A 14,863-nucleotide genomic window follows, 5' to 3' on the forward strand; every position below is an offset into this window, starting at 1 on the left:
CTGATGGTGTCGAATGGCCGCCTCCTTGTCGCCGCGTTACTGCGATGACTCCTGCTCCTCGGAGACTTCCTCCAGCGGAGACGTGTCTCCCTCGACATCCTTCTTTGCCGGTAGGTCCACAATCTCGGTGTCCTCATCTTTCTACCATGTCAGCTCCTCTCGCCTGATTATACATCTCAGAATCGCACTCACCACCAGACCCAATCGCCTACACGCCTCCCACGCCGCAACATTCTTGGCGACCTTCCTCCCGCTCCGCGTCGCCTCCCCCACCTCGATCCCATCGACCGTACACTTCAGCCGCCACAGGATCCCACAGTGCGTCTCATACCGCTCCTCCTCGAAGTGTAGCTCCCGGTCCTGTCGGAAACAGTACATCTTGAGGAGGTTCGCCATGCCCTGAGAGGAAGCGTCGATGGCAGCGATTTCGTCCTCGGTGTAGATGTGGGATCCCCCCAAGAGGGTGGAGGAGAGGGTGAGGTGGTGTTGCTCGTACTCGCTCCTATGAATATCAGCTCTGTTCAACATCTCGTGGGTAAGCGAGCTGACTTCATATAATCGTAGAAGAAGTCAAAGAGCGGCTCGTACATCTCCCTCAACCACGCGTCGATCACCCGCAATCCCTCCCCCAACCGCTGCTCGACCGGGAAGGAGAAGTACAGCGCAGCGATATACGCTTCCATCATTGCCGCTCGGACGTCCGTCTGCGCTCGAAGTACCGGTAGGATGTGTGGATCGCCCTGGAGCCGCTGAGGGAAGTTGTACATGCCCGAAATGTGCGAGAGCGTTGCGTTCGAGACGAGATGCGCCTTAAGTTTCTGCTCGGGTCAGCTTTGCTCCGGCCAGCTTTGCTCCGGCGCCGTCCGCGTCAGACAGCTGACTCACACTGGCAGTCCCACAGCTCAGACCCGGCTTCACCTCGTGTAGCCAAGTAGTGACCACCATCCCCAGAATGCTATCTCCCACATGTTCCAGCTTCTCATAATGCTCCGTTGGCCGCTCGGCGGCGTCCTCGAATCGGCTCCGGGTCTTAGGGAAGCAACTCGAGTGGATGAAGACCTGCTTAGCGAGTGATGCGTCCCGGATGGGCGGGGGTGGCGGGAGGGGGTAAACTGGGAGCTGTTCGACCGGGATGAGGACCGCCTTGGACGAGGCAGACTTTTTGAAGCGCTTGGAGGGGAGAGGGAGGGGAAGGAGTGCGATAGGAAGGAGAGGTTTGGTATCCGTTGAAAAGGTGCTGAAGGTGGAGGCGGCGCGGTCGGTGCGGGCCGTGGACCCAGGCTGGAGGGTAAAGTCACGGGGAGGGGTGCCGGAGGGAGCCTTGCGCTTGCCGAGAGCGGTCTGGGATGAGGCGGTGTCATGTCCCAGAGCCAGCTTGGGCTCGCTCGTGAGGGCTCTGATGACCATGGGCGAAGATCCGCCCGGTCCGCCCGGGGTGACCTGCGAGGAGGACGATGAAGCCTCTGAGGAAGGAAGAGCCACCGGAGCGGGAGGCAGAGTGATGGGACCCCCCAGCCTGATGCCGCCGCTGATGACCTTGGTCTTGCTCTCTGCGGCTTGCTCAGCCAGCGACTGAGGCCTTGCGGGCAGGGCAAAGGCCTTTGAGGAAGACATTGCTGTATAAACGAGGATGAGAGGAGGAAGGAAGAACGAAGCAGGCAATCCGAAGCCGAGGTCTAATCGATACGCCAAACAATTCGCCGAGATTACTCCGGACAGCTTATTGTGGCACCCCGGCTCTTGGCCTCATCTGGCATTATCCACGGCGATAGCTTCTCAGGCAGCCCATCACATATGAGCGGACGGCCAACTCTGTGTAAAGTCGTGATCTTAATACAGAGTCCGAGTATGACTGATCCATGGAGGGCGAGCCCAGCTTGAAACTCCTGGGAAGAAATGTAATGTTGGCATGTGCGCCTCCTCGTTGATCTTCGGCCCACCGCCTACCCATCGACACATCGGAGCAAGAGCGGTGTATTTCGGACTGCCGCTTCCGATCCTGTCGGCGATCAGCCAATCGTCTACGTTTTCACCGAAACTGCAGACGGTGAAGTGAGGTACGCTCCCGTCTACCTGACCGAGGAACAGTCACGGACGTACGACGAGCTACAGATGGTCTCCGCATGCGAGGGTCGCTGTGAAGAGTGTCTATCCAAAGGCTCGCCCCTTGACGACTGGATTCAGGCCTTGACGAAGTACCAGCTCGAGCATCATTCGCGCCTTTTCAAACGGGTTCCTTAGCCCTTCCCGGCACCCGCCGAAAATCTCCCGCCTGAATATTTCCCCCTTAGCATCGCATGGATCCCTGCCTCCCTCATCGTCCGGACCGACGACGAACCCTACGAGGCCCTGGAAGACGTAGACCGTCATCTTGGCGCCGACCCACTCGGCGGCGAGGAGATGGTGGACCACCGAGTAGGTAAATTCCGCGGTTCCGTCCGATTCCTTCTCGGTCATTGCGAGTACCGGGAGGACGTTCTGTTCGTGGGGATTGTCGTCATCATATTTACGGAAAGAGGACGCCACTTGACGGTTGAGGACGAGCGTGAGACGCGCCATAGACGCTGGCCACTCGATGGAGAGAATCTCCGGTCGGCGTCCGATCCGTTGATAGTCGTCGTCTCGACGTACATGATAATTTCTTGGATAGAGGAATAGAAGAGGCTACCGAGAGGTATGTGGGGCTCGAGATGGCGGACGAGACGGCCGTCCACGATGCGGATGTGCGTTGGAGCGATCGAGTCGAGGATGGGGCAGGACCATTCGCAGGTGGCGCCCTGAATAGGACGGGAATTAGAAAAGAAGATGTTGAGGTAGACAAGAGAGGGTAGGAGATCCGTCACAGGGTGAAATATGCAGTCGGTAAGGGGGTGGACGGCGTACTGGAGGTCTTGGGTGAACGACAACAGCTCCATTTTGGTGGAGGATGGGACTGCCATACCGCCGCCAAGGTAGGCTTTCAGCGCTTCGTACCGAGACCGATTGGCACGTATGCCTGTGAAGAGCTTTGGAGCATAACTCGGCTGTTCCGAGGTAGAGAGGTGAAATTCGATGACCTTGTACAGCAAACGGCCGGCGCAACCGAAGAATTGATGATTGACCCGGAGGCATCGCGCGAGATCGCCGTGTCCGAGGTGAGCGAGGACGAGGGGGAGGATATCGCCTGTTATAGGATGGGGAGGAGGATTGGCAGGGCTTAGAGCTTGGGAGAGATCGTCGTGTATATTCTGGGTTGGCATGCCGTCTCCCATGTCGTCCCCCTATGCGTATCAGCAGCGGTCACAATGGGATCCTTCCGGGACGATCGAGCGACAGATTTCTACACTGAGAACACTCACCTTTGGCTTGGAGTACAGTACACCCATCCTATGTACCTGGTTGACTGTCTGGGACCTGGTGCGGATGGGGTGACTCCTCTTATTGAAGATACCAAGAAAAGGGGAGGGATTGGTTGAGTGAAGGTAAGAACGAGGAATGCGGAGTTTCGCCTCGCTCGGAATCAAATTTGGGTGGTGTTTCAGATAAAGCCCAAGCATGAGAATTACGTCACTGAGATCGCATCAATCAACGGCGGCGTCTTTTAGCCTCTGCAACTTCTCTGCGTTGCCTTCATACATCCTGCTCAAGGCCAGGTGAGTGTACGAACTGAAAGAGCCGGGAATAAGAAGCTGACAGGCCAGACTGTATCCACATGAGTTCAATGACTACGGAGATCGAGGACTTGACCAGTCTGGCCATGTACAGCCCCCAGCCTCCGATCACTCCACCCGCCCCTCACCCTATCCTCCACACCGATATCCTCTCCCTCATCCTCTTCTACGCATCAGACCAGGCCCTCGCACGGCTCATGCAGGTCAACCGGTACCTCCTGGCAGAGATCGTCGATATCCGCTGGCCCTGCGCCTCCCTCGATCCATACGATAGTCGCAGGGCCATCAAATCGCGGCGGGACCTGCCGGACGCGGTCAAGTGGTTCTCTGCGCCCATGCAGAGATTGCTGGCACAGTATGCGAGGATGGTCAAGATCATGCCGCACGCCGCGTACGCGTGTCCGCCGCGGATGGTGCGGAGCGAGCAGGTGGCGATGGTGCGGACGGTGCAGGTTGATCGGCGGGGTCTCTGTAGGGAGGATCGGTCGCCGTTACACGCTGCGCGGGCAAACAGTCACAGCCGGCCGGAAGATGCTACGGAGACACCACCGTCACATACCTGCCCACTCTACCTGATGTTCACGCCTACCACACTACGGATCGACCATATCAACCAATCCCCAATCTTCCCTCTTCCCGGCGGTCTATCGTTCCCTCCTTCTCTCAACCGCCTACTCCTCTGCATCAATCCTCTCGCAAGCGCCATCGAGCACCCCTCAGACGCGCAGCACATACACCACACCGTTCCCCCGCACATTACCGATATCGTCTTCCTCCTCACGGCAATGCCGTCCAACCCTCACAACACGACAGGGATCCCGCAAGGCGTCACTCTTCCAGCTCTATCTGTGGGACTGGCGGAGTGGCTCATTCACGGCGGCGATGTAGGCGGCAGGAACTGGACAGTAGTGGGTGCGGAACGGCTGGCGTCCTCGGGCTTGTGGCATTCGGACGGGCAGGGGAAGCGGATGGATGGGGCCAAGGCGATACGCGCAGAGATGACCGAGGCAATCTCAAAGAGCGGGACGGACATGGCGGTGATGGATCGGCTCCACTTCGTCTCGCTCCTAGACTACCTGGACGGACCCGAGAGCAAGCGAGAGCTGGCGCCGGACGAGATGAGGGTGTTGAGGTCTGCCGAGCAGCAGCGGGTTCGTGATGCGATGGCGAAGGGGAAGAAGGCGGCCAAGGTGGTAGGGAGCGGTTCGGCTACTTAGGTGTAGCCGTAGCAGACCTGATGAGCCATAGCGTTGTAGTGCAGTACATGTAGCTCATCGATCACTATAGCCTCTCCCCAGCGCTGGTGACCGGCCCAAGGCGATGTTTTGGGTAATGAATCGCGCTCAGACCAGCTTGCAATCGCAAGTCGACATATAGCCGGATAGACAGTAAGAGATGGGAAGATATCAGATATTAGAAAAATCTATGTTCTAGGCTACACGCTATTCGAATACCGCATCACAGCTTCATACACCGCCAGCGCAGCCGCGTTCGTCGGGAACGCGCGCAGTACAACCGGGACCGCACCCTATACTCCATCAGCTCCGTTGCGCCAGAACAATAACAACGGAGCGGACTCACCCTGTAAAAGTTCTTCGTCCGCGCCAAAGCATTCCATACGACCCCTTTACTTGGGTTCCCACTCTCCGTCCATACCTGCCTGTACGCGTCAAATACACCATGATATCGAGGTTTCGTGACCGAGTCTGTCATGATCCGATTCTTGATATTGTCTAGTGCTGCGACATGTCAGCTACAGCGCCCTGCACGAGGTCTGTCTACCACTCACGCAGTGCCATTGCCCAATAGAGATTTGACGCCAATCCACCGGCGAGGAAGTTTGCCGCTCCTTGGCTCATCGCCCAGCTCGTTCCGTCCCAAGATGCGAATAACCGATTAAAGACCTCAAATCCTGCACACGTCAGCTCTCTTAGATTACAATGCGTCGCCAAGTCTAGCTGAAGGACAACTCACCTCCGAACATCGCCAAGAAACTACTCCGATAGATAAAGCTCGCCCCTAAACCCCTCCACATCCCCGCTATTCCCTGCGCATTGACTGTCTGCCGGACGACGTCTACAGGTCCCTTGAACTGCTTTGGCGTATTGTCGGCTTGAGCTATTTGCAACTGTAGCTTGCATTTGATCGTTTCGGTAGGGTGGGCGACGACCGCACTGCGTACCATCAGCTCGAGCTCTGTTCCAGGTCGGATACACAGAAGACCTAGCTTACTTTGTCCATCCTGCAAACAGACCGGCTACTGTGTGTCCCAATATACTCAATCTTCTGCCGTCTGGAGATGCGCCAGTAGGGTCGTGCTCTCCAAAGCCGTTATCCCGTAGATAGGCTCGGTAGTTGTGGAGACTGTTCTCATCAGCTGTTTGCGCCGAAAACGATCGGGCGGCGTAGAACTCGCCTCCCCATGAGCATGGAGTCACTGATACCCCATGATACAGCCGGTACTGAGGCGCCCTTATACAGCGCTCTTGGTCCCTGCAGAGCTTCAGCTGAAGCTCTAATTGTGATTTGCAGCTTTTCTCACCTCCTTCTTGACTGTCGTTATGAGGCAGTGCCAAGCTCCACCGAACGTCCCCGGAGGCGCACATTGTACTTGGGTCGTCAGTAAGGGTCAGTATGGGTCAAGGAGGCCGAGCAGCTCACATCTAGTCTGATAGGTCAGCTACGAGCCTCCTGGACATTGAAGATGACTTACTTTGACGGTATCGAAGGGATGCCCCACCACTAGCTTGGTCCACCTACACCATCAGCTCGTACTCTTCGAGAGGCATCAGTCAGCTCCGGTCTTGAGCTCACCCAGAGCATAGTCCAGCCGCGAAGCCGATATACGGATGATGGACCGGCGCTTTGGCTTCGACGATCAACGGCTCGTCTGGACCAGTCATTTCCGGCTCCTAGGGGATCAGCACCATCGTTACTCCTCTCATAGACACTCAGCGGCCACTGAGGACGCTCACTCTGGAAGGGGGAGCTGTACTTGTCATCTCATGTCGACTTGGACAAGGGACAAAGGCAGAAGCGAGGGAGAGATCGATAATTTCCAGTGACGCTTGAGTCGGACCGAAGGAAAGTGGCCCCGGAACCTTCGGGAGGTTTCCCCGAGATTTAGCCGGACCTGGCTTCGGGCATCGGTCTGCAGCGTGCAGCTCGTGTTCTTCAGCTTCTGTCATACAAGACCCAAGTAGAGCCGGCCCGTACATCATTGAGGACTAGCTGTATTCAGCCTGTCATTCAGCTGAAGCTTGATTGCACAGCATGGACTCGGGACATTCAGGCCATCATGGAGATCACGGAATGCCCATGGGCGATATGCCGATGGGGGACATGCCCATGTGTTCGGTGAGTCCAGCAAGCTCTTGGGTCGACGGGTAGTAGAGATATTCGAAGAGAGGAGAACGAAGTGAACGGAATATTTGCTGAGCTCCAGATGAATATGCTGTGGAACAATCAAGTAGAGGACGTGTGCGTCGTCTTCTCGAGCTGGCATATCCGAGGCTGGATGACCATGGCTATATCCTGGTAAGCCTATACTCAGCTTTACATATGTCAGCGCTGTCCCAGAGCTTATGCTGCAGTCTCGCCGTCATGGTTATCTCAATCCTTTACTCCTCCCTCCTCCACTATATCAAGCAATTCGACACCACCGTCGCCTATGCCCTTCACAACGCCGACAAAGGAGGGGCAGGCGCTGCTCGGAGAGAAAGCAGGAGAGAGAGCCTCATACTGCCTATACCTAATAGCTATCAGACGGTAGAGGGAGGCGGAGGAAACAGTAGGGCTGGAATGTGAGCTGGCTGGTGGACAGTCGAATGGTCCCGCCGTACAAAGCTGACGGCTGCAGTGTCAAGCTGAGCGCCCATATCCGACTGATGCGAGCCGGGATGTATGCGCTATCAGTGGCCATCTCATTCTGGGTAAGTCCAGCTTTCGGGTCCAGGCAGCTGGTCGTGCTCTCAAGACTCAAGCTGACGTTTGCAGCTGATGCTGGTCGCAATGACCTACAACACCTATCTCTTCCTCTCGATCGTGGTCGGCGCCTTCGTCGGGCATGTGCTATACGAGGGAGATATGGACGTGGGGTAAGTACCAGCCCGGGGTGTTTGGCCAGACGAGCGCACGACTGATCAGCTTAGGTCGATATTGAACGGGGCTTTCGGGAAGGGACTGGCGTGCCATTGACGTCACGGGCTTTCGCTCTCTGTTGATATTCCCTTGTGTATCTAGTCTAAGTCTGTTCGATACCATGGCGGAGGTCCGATACAGCTTCCAACGGCTCACAGCTCGCATGAGCCCAGTGGCCCAGCGCACGTTTGGCGCGTCTCGCCCTCGGTTCCCTCCGCTTCCAGCGTGCGCCACAAGCTCCACTGTGGAGTCCGACGACTAGGATGATGGGGTCCGCGTATCCGTACATCGGCGAGCGCTGCCAATTGCATCGAGACCGATGAGAGCTCACAAGACCAGAAGACTCCAGAAGATCTCTTCGGCCGCTTTACACCCGAAGCACCAACGCGGCATCGCACGGCATGCGCGCGGAATGCCGTCCGACGTCCGGGCGGAGCTCGCTTATCAGATAAACCCTGCTCCGCTCCCCCTTCGCCCTTTATCAGATAATATGCCCTTCCTCCCATCCGCGCTAGTGGCTTTCCCTGCCCTCATCGGGACATCCGACGCCATAGAAGGCGGAGAGGATGGGCTTCCTCTCGTCTTACGCCTTCGACACTTGGCGGGAGGACCAAAATATCTGTTTCATTCTTCGATGTGGAGCTGAATTTCGGCCGACTTGACGAATACGCTATGAGCCCATGAGGACCGCCCTCGAAATTTCTCGGGAGGAAGGGGATCGCAGGGTATATAAGACCGCTCCTCTCTTTCTTTTGCGAGCCATCCTCCACACCGCGCTCAGCATGTCCACCGCCATCCCCCACCTTCCACGCGAAGGCGACTCGACCCCCGATACACCCATCACGGAGAAGAAGGACCGTTTCGCCAGCTCACCAGCTCGGGACGATGACTCGCTCGAAGATGCCTCCTCGGCCGGCGATACGCTCATCGAGGAGAAGTCCAAGGGGGTGGTAGAGATGGAGTATCTAGCAGCTCGGATCAATACCAAGTATCTCGTTCTTCTCTATGGAGGGTTCATGGTTCTCGCCTATACTTTGGCCCTCAGTACGTCCTCTCCTGCGTCACTCTGTCCAATAGTTTAGGGCTCCAAGTTGATGTATAGACCAATCCACATCTGGCCGATTCCTAGAGACAGCCGTTTCCGCCAGCTTTGGCGTCCACGCCCTCCAGTCCACCATCAACACCGTCACTGCCGTATTCCAAGCGATGTCCCAGCCGCCCATCGCCAAGTTTGCGGACGTCTTTGGTCGAGTCAACGCCTATATAGGCTGTGTAGTCTTCTACGTTATTGGCTATATCATCGTTGCTTCGTCAAACAACATCGGTAAGTTCATATCTGCCTGGATCTACATGGGTGAAGAGAGCTTATCATCTAGTGACGTTCGCCGTGGGTAACTCGATATATATCCTGGGCATCACAGGTCTCTTCTTGCTCCAAAACATCATCATCTCGTATGTCCACTGCCACATCTGCTGCCGCTGCTGAGGCTGACTTTGCAGTGATATCTCGAGCCTGAGAAACCGATGTACGTCCCCTCACCCCCTGTGAAGATAAGAACCAAGCTGACCCGCAGACTGGTGGACCATCTTCCCCTCCATCCCCGGGGCTATCAATACCTGGGTCGCAGGCGACGTCGTCGATGCGTTCTTGCAGAACAATCGGACGATGTGGCGCTGGCGCTGGGGGTTCGGTCAGTCCCCCTTCTCCCCAACGCCTTCTGGTTGGTGTACCGCTGACAGACACAGCCATATTCATCATCCTGACCCCTATACTGGCGACGCCCATCATCCTTGTCCTATGGCGCGGTACGAGGGCGCCCCGGACACATCGTAATGAGATTCGCGCGGCGAGGCGGGGTGAGCGATTCAGTCTGGGTCGGTTCAAGCAGGGTGCGAGGGCGATGTTCTGGCAGGTGAGCGATATCACCTTGAACTGCTGCTGAGTGTTCTTCTGATCTTCAGCTCGACTTCATCGGTCTTGTGCTCTTCGTTCTCGGCTTCGGTGAGCTTTGAACCCTCCCAAATCGCGATGAGACACAGCTGACAGGTCAGGCATGTTCTTCGTCACCATCACCCTAGCCAACTCGCGTACTGCCCGCTGGTCAGACCGTGAGCCCCTCCTGCTCATCCCTCTTCTCCCTCCAGCTGACCTCTCAGCCCACGCTATCGCCCTCCTCATCCTCGGCGGCCTCTTTATCATCGGTTTCGGGCTATACGAGCACTACTACGCCCCCCACCCGCTCATCCCCTTCCGCCTTCTCCGGAACAAGACCGTCATTGGGTGTATGCTCATTGCGCTCATCCACCCTATGGCTGGACGTATCGTCAACGGCTATCTCAACACCTTCTGTAAGTTGCATACTACCTTCCGTATCGCGGGGTGATAGGCAAGAAGCTGACGCATCAGTCGTGGTCGCCGCTGGCGTAGACGTCAAGACCGCCACCCGCCTCTCTACCGTCCCTTCCTTCGCCGCGACGTTCATCGCCATCTTTGCATCGATGGTCGTTCGCTACACTCGTCGCATCAAGCCTATCGTCAGCTTGCCCTTAAGCTTTCGAACTGCAGACGGGCTCAAGCTGACAAGGCAGATCGTCCTTGGCTTCGCGGTCCAGACGCTCGCATTCGGGCTCATGATCCGATTCCGCCAGTCCCATAACTCGGTCGGCGAGTTTATCGCTGTGCAGACCATCAAGGGGTTCGGTATCGGGTGTATCAGCTTCCCTACCCAGGTCAGCTACTAGGTCCGCGGCCGCCCGAGAGGGGCGACAACTGACACAGATAGGCGGTGATCCAGTCTGCAGCGCCACATGAGCATCTTGGAGCTATCACTGCAGCCTACCTCATCGTATTCTACCTCTCCGTAAGTTCCGGCGTCCTCAGTGCTGTGTGGAGTTGACGAGCCAGAGCGGTATCGGCGCAGCCATCGGAGGCGCCATCTGGACCAACATCGTCCCCTCCCGGATCAGCGAGTACATGCAGAATGAAGCGCTTGCGGCCAAGGCATACGGGAACCCCTTCGGCTTTGCTGTTGAGTATGGGCTCGACACGCTCCCTCGACAGGCACTCCAAAGAGCGCAGGATGAGGCTCAGGTGAGTCTCCTTCCCGGCTCCAGATCAGAAGGCTAGGGCGGATGAGCTGATGTGAGTAGCGCATAATCGTCATAGTCGGTACTTGTGTCTGCGTGCTCGGTCTGCTCGTCTCCATCTTCATGATCAACAATGTTCATCTTCCCGACACGCAGTCCCTCGAGGAGTCGGAGAACGCGGTCAAGGTGGCCGAGGCGGAGCGGAAGGGCGGGAAGCGGGCCGAAGCGGGGGCGCTGAACGTTGCGCGGGCTCAGAATACGGCGATGTAAGCAGTAATTATATGCCGGTCACGATTAAGGAAGGGCATACATGAGACGATACATGAGTACTATGCACAACCGGTCGTTAACATGATACAATCCCTGACCTCCCCTGGTCCCCCTTATATAACTTCTCCGATCACCCTGACCCGTTCTCCGCCCGCCTACGCCTTCTTCGCCTTCTTCTTGGGTTTGGCCGGTTCTTGACTGCTCGCAGTATCGCTGAGGGATCGTTTCGAGACGGCTGTCGCGGCGGATGAGGGTCGGGAAGGTGGAGTGAGTGGTTTGGCTTTGGCCTTGGATTTAGCGTTCGATCGGGCGGTTACTTGAGGTTTGCAGAATTCGCCGGTCTCGAGTGCGATCGCTTCGTCGTCGTCCTCCGTGATTCCCTGGCAGTCTCGCCACTCGGCATCGATGCCCACGCCGGACTCAGCCCATTGGTCCGTGATGCTGCTCAGATCAGCTCTATGAGAAGCACTCGCTTCCCTCCCTCGCAAGCTGACTCACATCTTGTACATCCTCCTCCGATCCACCCATTGCTTCCGCCACTTGACAAACTCGGCGTCGATCTGCTTGATCTCTTCGGGCGTCAGAGGTCGGACTTGAGGTTCGTCGCAGTTCTTGCGGTATGGGGCGAGGGTGCGGAGAGTCATCGCGTTCTGGCATGGTCAGTAGCGGTCAGTGGGAAGGAGAACAGATCGATCGTTCTCACCTGCTCCTCTATCTCTTTGATGGCGATAGGCAGAGCTTGTGTCTTCGGTAAGGCTTCCACGGCCGCCAGGTCTACAGGGTCAGCGCTTGCAGCAGTCATGTGCGCTATCAGCTGACTCCTTTCCAGCTCCTTCAACTGCTCCCTCTGCTCCTTCAGCGAGTCCTGGGCAGACTTGAGCTCCTCGTCCAGAGTCGCCATATCCTCTGCAGACATGACTGGGAGATTGTCCTGCTTGTCAGCTCCCGTCAGGTCGGGGGAAGGATGGGGAGGACGACATACCTGATTGTACACGAAGATAGTCTGCTTGCCGTATGGCTTGAGAGTGATCTCTCCGCGATCTGCAGTGTCAGCTGTGTACCGCAGGGCTGTTGATCGCGTCATGCATCGGTGTGCAGCTTACCCGCTAGAGCTTGCATGACCTTCTGCGCTGCCGCTTTGGGAACCTTGTTCTTGAGGTTGGCGGAGACATCGGCTGTTGATGTCAGCTAAGACCAGCATCACGGACGCGTCAGAGTGTGGCAGCTCACTGCTGGCATATGGGCGGTTCACCTGACGCGTTAGCTCATTCTCGCCTTCCTTACCCGTACGGAGGGGGAAGGAAGACTCACTGATTTGAGGTACTGCAATACAAGCTATATCGTATCAGTACATAGCTCATGCTCTATGAATATGATTATTTACCTCGTCGGCTGTGTGGAGTCAGCAAGTCTTCAGGGTTCCTTCCTCCCCAGTGAGCTTTGACGTACCTTCATCCCCCTTGATCTGCTTCTCCTTGGGCTCTTTCTTGGGCGGCATTGTGGTTGTGGTGATAGGTGGTGCTTTCGAGGTTGTTTAAGAATACGAGGCGGAGAGGAGAGGGGATATACGTACTGTGAGGGTATAGGAGGATGATGGAGGGAAGAGGAAGTTGGAAGAAGTGAGCTTGAGAGCTCAGAAGGGGACGTGCGCGGTGGAGGTGGAGGCGCGGTAACTTTCCCACGGTCTCGCAGCTGTGGGGCCACGTGATTTCTGATTCCGTTGCAGGTCAAGCGAGAAGGTCGTCTGCTGCAGCTCCGCCTTATTACTGATATTTTGAGCAATTCATATCATACCCACAAGCAGCAGTGCGAGCTCTCATTCGGCCTCGCCACATCGGTAAATCAGCAGAGAAACCAATACGGAACCGCCTGACGGCTCTAAAAATCCCATAAACTCAGCTCAATATGCCGCCAAAAGCTGTCAAAGATGACAAGGTCCGCCTTGCCACCCTCACCTCCTGCCCGGGAGACGAGCTGACCATGGTATAGACTTTCGGGATGAAGAATAAGAACAAGTCGGCGAAAGTCCAAAAGACGATCGCGACTATTCAGAAACAGCAGTCGATGGCTGGAAAGTCGCCGGCAGATGTGAGATCCAGCTCCGCGGCGTAGGCAAGAGAGTATAGCTGATGGAGGTAGCTGTTGAAAGCGAAGGAGAAGCAGGATAAGCTGGATGAGAAGGCGAGGCTGGAAGCTAGGAAGAAGATGGAGGCGGACTTGTTTAGGCCGGCGCAGGTGCAGAAGATTGCATTCGGGACAGATCCAAAGACGGTAAGTTCTCCACTTCCAGTAAATGGATCCTGGAGCTGTAGCTGACTGGATAGGTGCTTTGTGTCTACTTTAAAGCTGGGCACTGTGACAAGGGTCAGCTCAACTTCGACCTTGTTCGAGAGCAGAAGCTGACCTCCCAGGGAACAAGTGTAAATTCTCACACGATCCAAATGTCGAGCGGAAAGCAGCAAAAGTCAACATATACGAGGACACGCGGGCGGCAGAAGCGGCAGAGAAAGCGAAAGGTACGCCTGGAGTTCCAAGCTGAAGGCGTGCTTTGGCTGACACGTTGCAGACGATATGGCAGGATGGGACGAAGAGAAGTTGCGGCAAGTCGTCACTCAGCAGGAGAACAAGCAGACAAATGCGACAGATGTATGTCGGCCGCTTTGCCGATCTTAGAGATATCTCAGCTGATCCGTTCAGATTGTCTGCAAGTTCTTTATTCAGGCCATCGAGGATAAGAAGTATGGATGGTTGTGAGTTGGATCTTGCCGTCCTTCGCGGTGTGCCACGCTGACATCTCAGCTGGGAATGCGTATGTCCTACAGAATCATAGCAAATGCGGATATAACTAACCCTTACAGCCCGGCGGAGGAGATAAATGCCGCTACAGACATGCCTTACCACCAGGATTCGTACTGAAGGCGGACAAGAAGAAGGCGGAGGAAGAAGCCAAGAAGGAGCAAATATCCTTGGCGGACTTCCTGGAAGTTGAGGTGAGCCTTTCTGCAAATGCCAGAGGGAATCGAGCTGATGATCAGCGCCACAAGCTGAAACAACCCCTCACACCCGTCACTCCCGAAACCTTCTCCACATGGAAGAAGACCCGATTAGAAAAGAAGGCGGCCGAGGCCGAGGCAATGGAGAAGGCCAAAGCGTCACAGCGGGCCATGGGCAAGATGACGGGTATGACTGGGAAGGATATGTTTGACTTTGGCGGGGAGCTGTATGAGGATGAAGAGGAGGAAGGGGGTGAGGACTGGGATATCAGTCGGATGTTGGCGAGATATGTGAGTGGACTTCTTGACTGATCGATAGGGTGAGACATGTAGCTGACGCCATGACAGAGGGCGGAAGAGGAGGAACGGGATGGGTATGATAAGCCATCAGAGGAAACAATAGCGGAAGGCGATGAGGATGCGGAGGAGCCGGAAGTAGGGAGTGTGGCGGGTAAGGTAGAAGTCTTGAGTATCTAGGCTGCTGGTCTGCTTACCGCCTCATCCTTGGTCTGCTTTGTTGCTAGTGGCTTCATACTTGCATAGCTGTAGCAGCCTTTGCAGTGATAGACCAGCACAGAGTTTAGCATGGAGTTCTGCCTTTGCCGGCGGCGGATTTCGGCATGACGTCAGCTCGCCTCCACCGTCGACGACTTTCAGCCAAGCGCTTACAAAGAGTCTCTCTCCCTCTGTCTTCCATATCGAGTGCACATAAATACCATTACT

At 56.1% G+C, this 14,863-nt stretch overlaps 8 protein-coding genes across 8 annotated transcripts; 4 read left to right on the forward strand and 4 right to left on the reverse strand.

Annotated features, from left to right (window-relative positions):
- Positions 1–141: 141 nt before the first annotated feature.
- On the reverse strand, positions 142–1,614 carry MKK02DRAFT_36915 (ribonuclease III domain-containing protein; the record flags this gene model as incomplete). The annotated part of the gene is made up of 3 exons (XM_053089519.1): positions 142–502; positions 550–818; positions 886–1,614. The coding sequence occupies 3 exons, from the start codon at positions 1,612–1,614 to the stop codon at positions 142–144; spliced, it is 1,359 nt and encodes a 452-aa protein (XP_052945697.1).
- Positions 1,615–2,148: 534 nt separating this feature from the next.
- On the reverse strand, positions 2,149–3,365 carry MKK02DRAFT_33232 (uncharacterized protein; the record flags this gene model as incomplete). Its single annotated transcript, XM_053088679.1, has 3 exons — positions 2,149–2,478; positions 2,511–3,260; positions 3,339–3,365. 3 exons carry the CDS (start codon positions 3,363–3,365, stop codon positions 2,149–2,151), a joined length of 1,107 nt encoding a protein of 368 aa, XP_052945698.1.
- Positions 3,366–3,691: 326 nt separating this feature from the next.
- On the forward strand, positions 3,692–4,867 carry MKK02DRAFT_33233 (uncharacterized protein; the record flags this gene model as incomplete). Its single annotated transcript, XM_053088680.1, has 1 exon — positions 3,692–4,867. One exon carries the CDS (start codon positions 3,692–3,694, stop codon positions 4,865–4,867), a length of 1,176 nt encoding a protein of 391 aa, XP_052945699.1.
- A 218-nt stretch (positions 4,868–5,085) lies between these two features.
- Positions 5,086–6,553, reverse strand: MKK02DRAFT_36916 (mitochondrial carrier protein; the record flags this gene model as incomplete). Its single annotated transcript, XM_053089520.1, has 9 exons — positions 5,086–5,178; positions 5,232–5,389; positions 5,440–5,562; positions 5,625–5,824; positions 5,883–6,014; positions 6,067–6,143; positions 6,193–6,260; positions 6,360–6,406; positions 6,465–6,553. The coding sequence occupies 9 exons, from the start codon at positions 6,551–6,553 to the stop codon at positions 5,086–5,088; spliced, it is 987 nt and encodes a 328-aa protein (XP_052945700.1).
- Positions 6,554–6,923: 370 nt separating this feature from the next.
- Positions 6,924–7,847, forward strand: MKK02DRAFT_26647 (Ctr copper transporter family-domain-containing protein; the record flags this gene model as incomplete). The annotated part of the gene is made up of 6 exons (XM_053087231.1): positions 6,924–7,007; positions 7,096–7,187; positions 7,244–7,453; positions 7,510–7,582; positions 7,647–7,747; positions 7,802–7,847. 6 exons carry the CDS (start codon positions 6,924–6,926, stop codon positions 7,845–7,847), a joined length of 606 nt encoding a protein of 201 aa, XP_052945701.1.
- Positions 7,848–8,572: 725 nt separating this feature from the next.
- Positions 8,573–11,147, forward strand: MKK02DRAFT_33236 (major facilitator superfamily domain-containing protein; the record flags this gene model as incomplete). Its single annotated transcript, XM_053088681.1, has 14 exons — positions 8,573–8,834; positions 8,893–9,114; positions 9,167–9,242; positions 9,291–9,316; positions 9,365–9,481; positions 9,537–9,703; positions 9,753–9,792; positions 9,843–9,899; positions 9,948–10,139; positions 10,198–10,325; positions 10,380–10,520; positions 10,574–10,651; positions 10,696–10,881; positions 10,941–11,147. The coding sequence occupies 14 exons, from the start codon at positions 8,573–8,575 to the stop codon at positions 11,145–11,147; spliced, it is 1,899 nt and encodes a 632-aa protein (XP_052945702.1).
- A 155-nt stretch (positions 11,148–11,302) lies between these two features.
- Positions 11,303–12,645, reverse strand: MKK02DRAFT_44626 (Tat binding protein 1-interacting protein-domain-containing protein; the record flags this gene model as incomplete). The annotated part of the gene is made up of 10 exons (XM_053093016.1): positions 11,303–11,588; positions 11,646–11,797; positions 11,851–11,921; positions 11,967–12,078; positions 12,130–12,188; positions 12,251–12,322; positions 12,378–12,399; positions 12,459–12,470; positions 12,532–12,539; positions 12,597–12,645. The coding sequence occupies 10 exons, from the start codon at positions 12,643–12,645 to the stop codon at positions 11,303–11,305; spliced, it is 843 nt and encodes a 280-aa protein (XP_052945703.1).
- Positions 12,646–13,052: 407 nt separating this feature from the next.
- Positions 13,053–14,617, forward strand: MKK02DRAFT_36938 (putative cytoplasm protein; the record flags this gene model as incomplete). The annotated part of the gene is made up of 10 exons (XM_053089526.1): positions 13,053–13,082; positions 13,137–13,235; positions 13,287–13,418; positions 13,472–13,511; positions 13,559–13,663; positions 13,714–13,793; positions 13,845–13,897; positions 14,035–14,137; positions 14,183–14,431; positions 14,489–14,617. The coding sequence occupies 10 exons, from the start codon at positions 13,053–13,055 to the stop codon at positions 14,615–14,617; spliced, it is 1,020 nt and encodes a 339-aa protein (XP_052945704.1).
- Between the last annotated feature and the right edge of the window lie 246 nt (positions 14,618–14,863).

Source organism: Dioszegia hungarica (assembly GCF_025882075.1).
Source record: "Dioszegia hungarica strain PDD-24b-2 chromosome Unknown MKK02contig_8, whole genome shotgun sequence".
NCBI lineage: Eukaryota > Fungi > Basidiomycota > Tremellomycetes > Tremellales > Bulleribasidiaceae > Dioszegia > Dioszegia hungarica.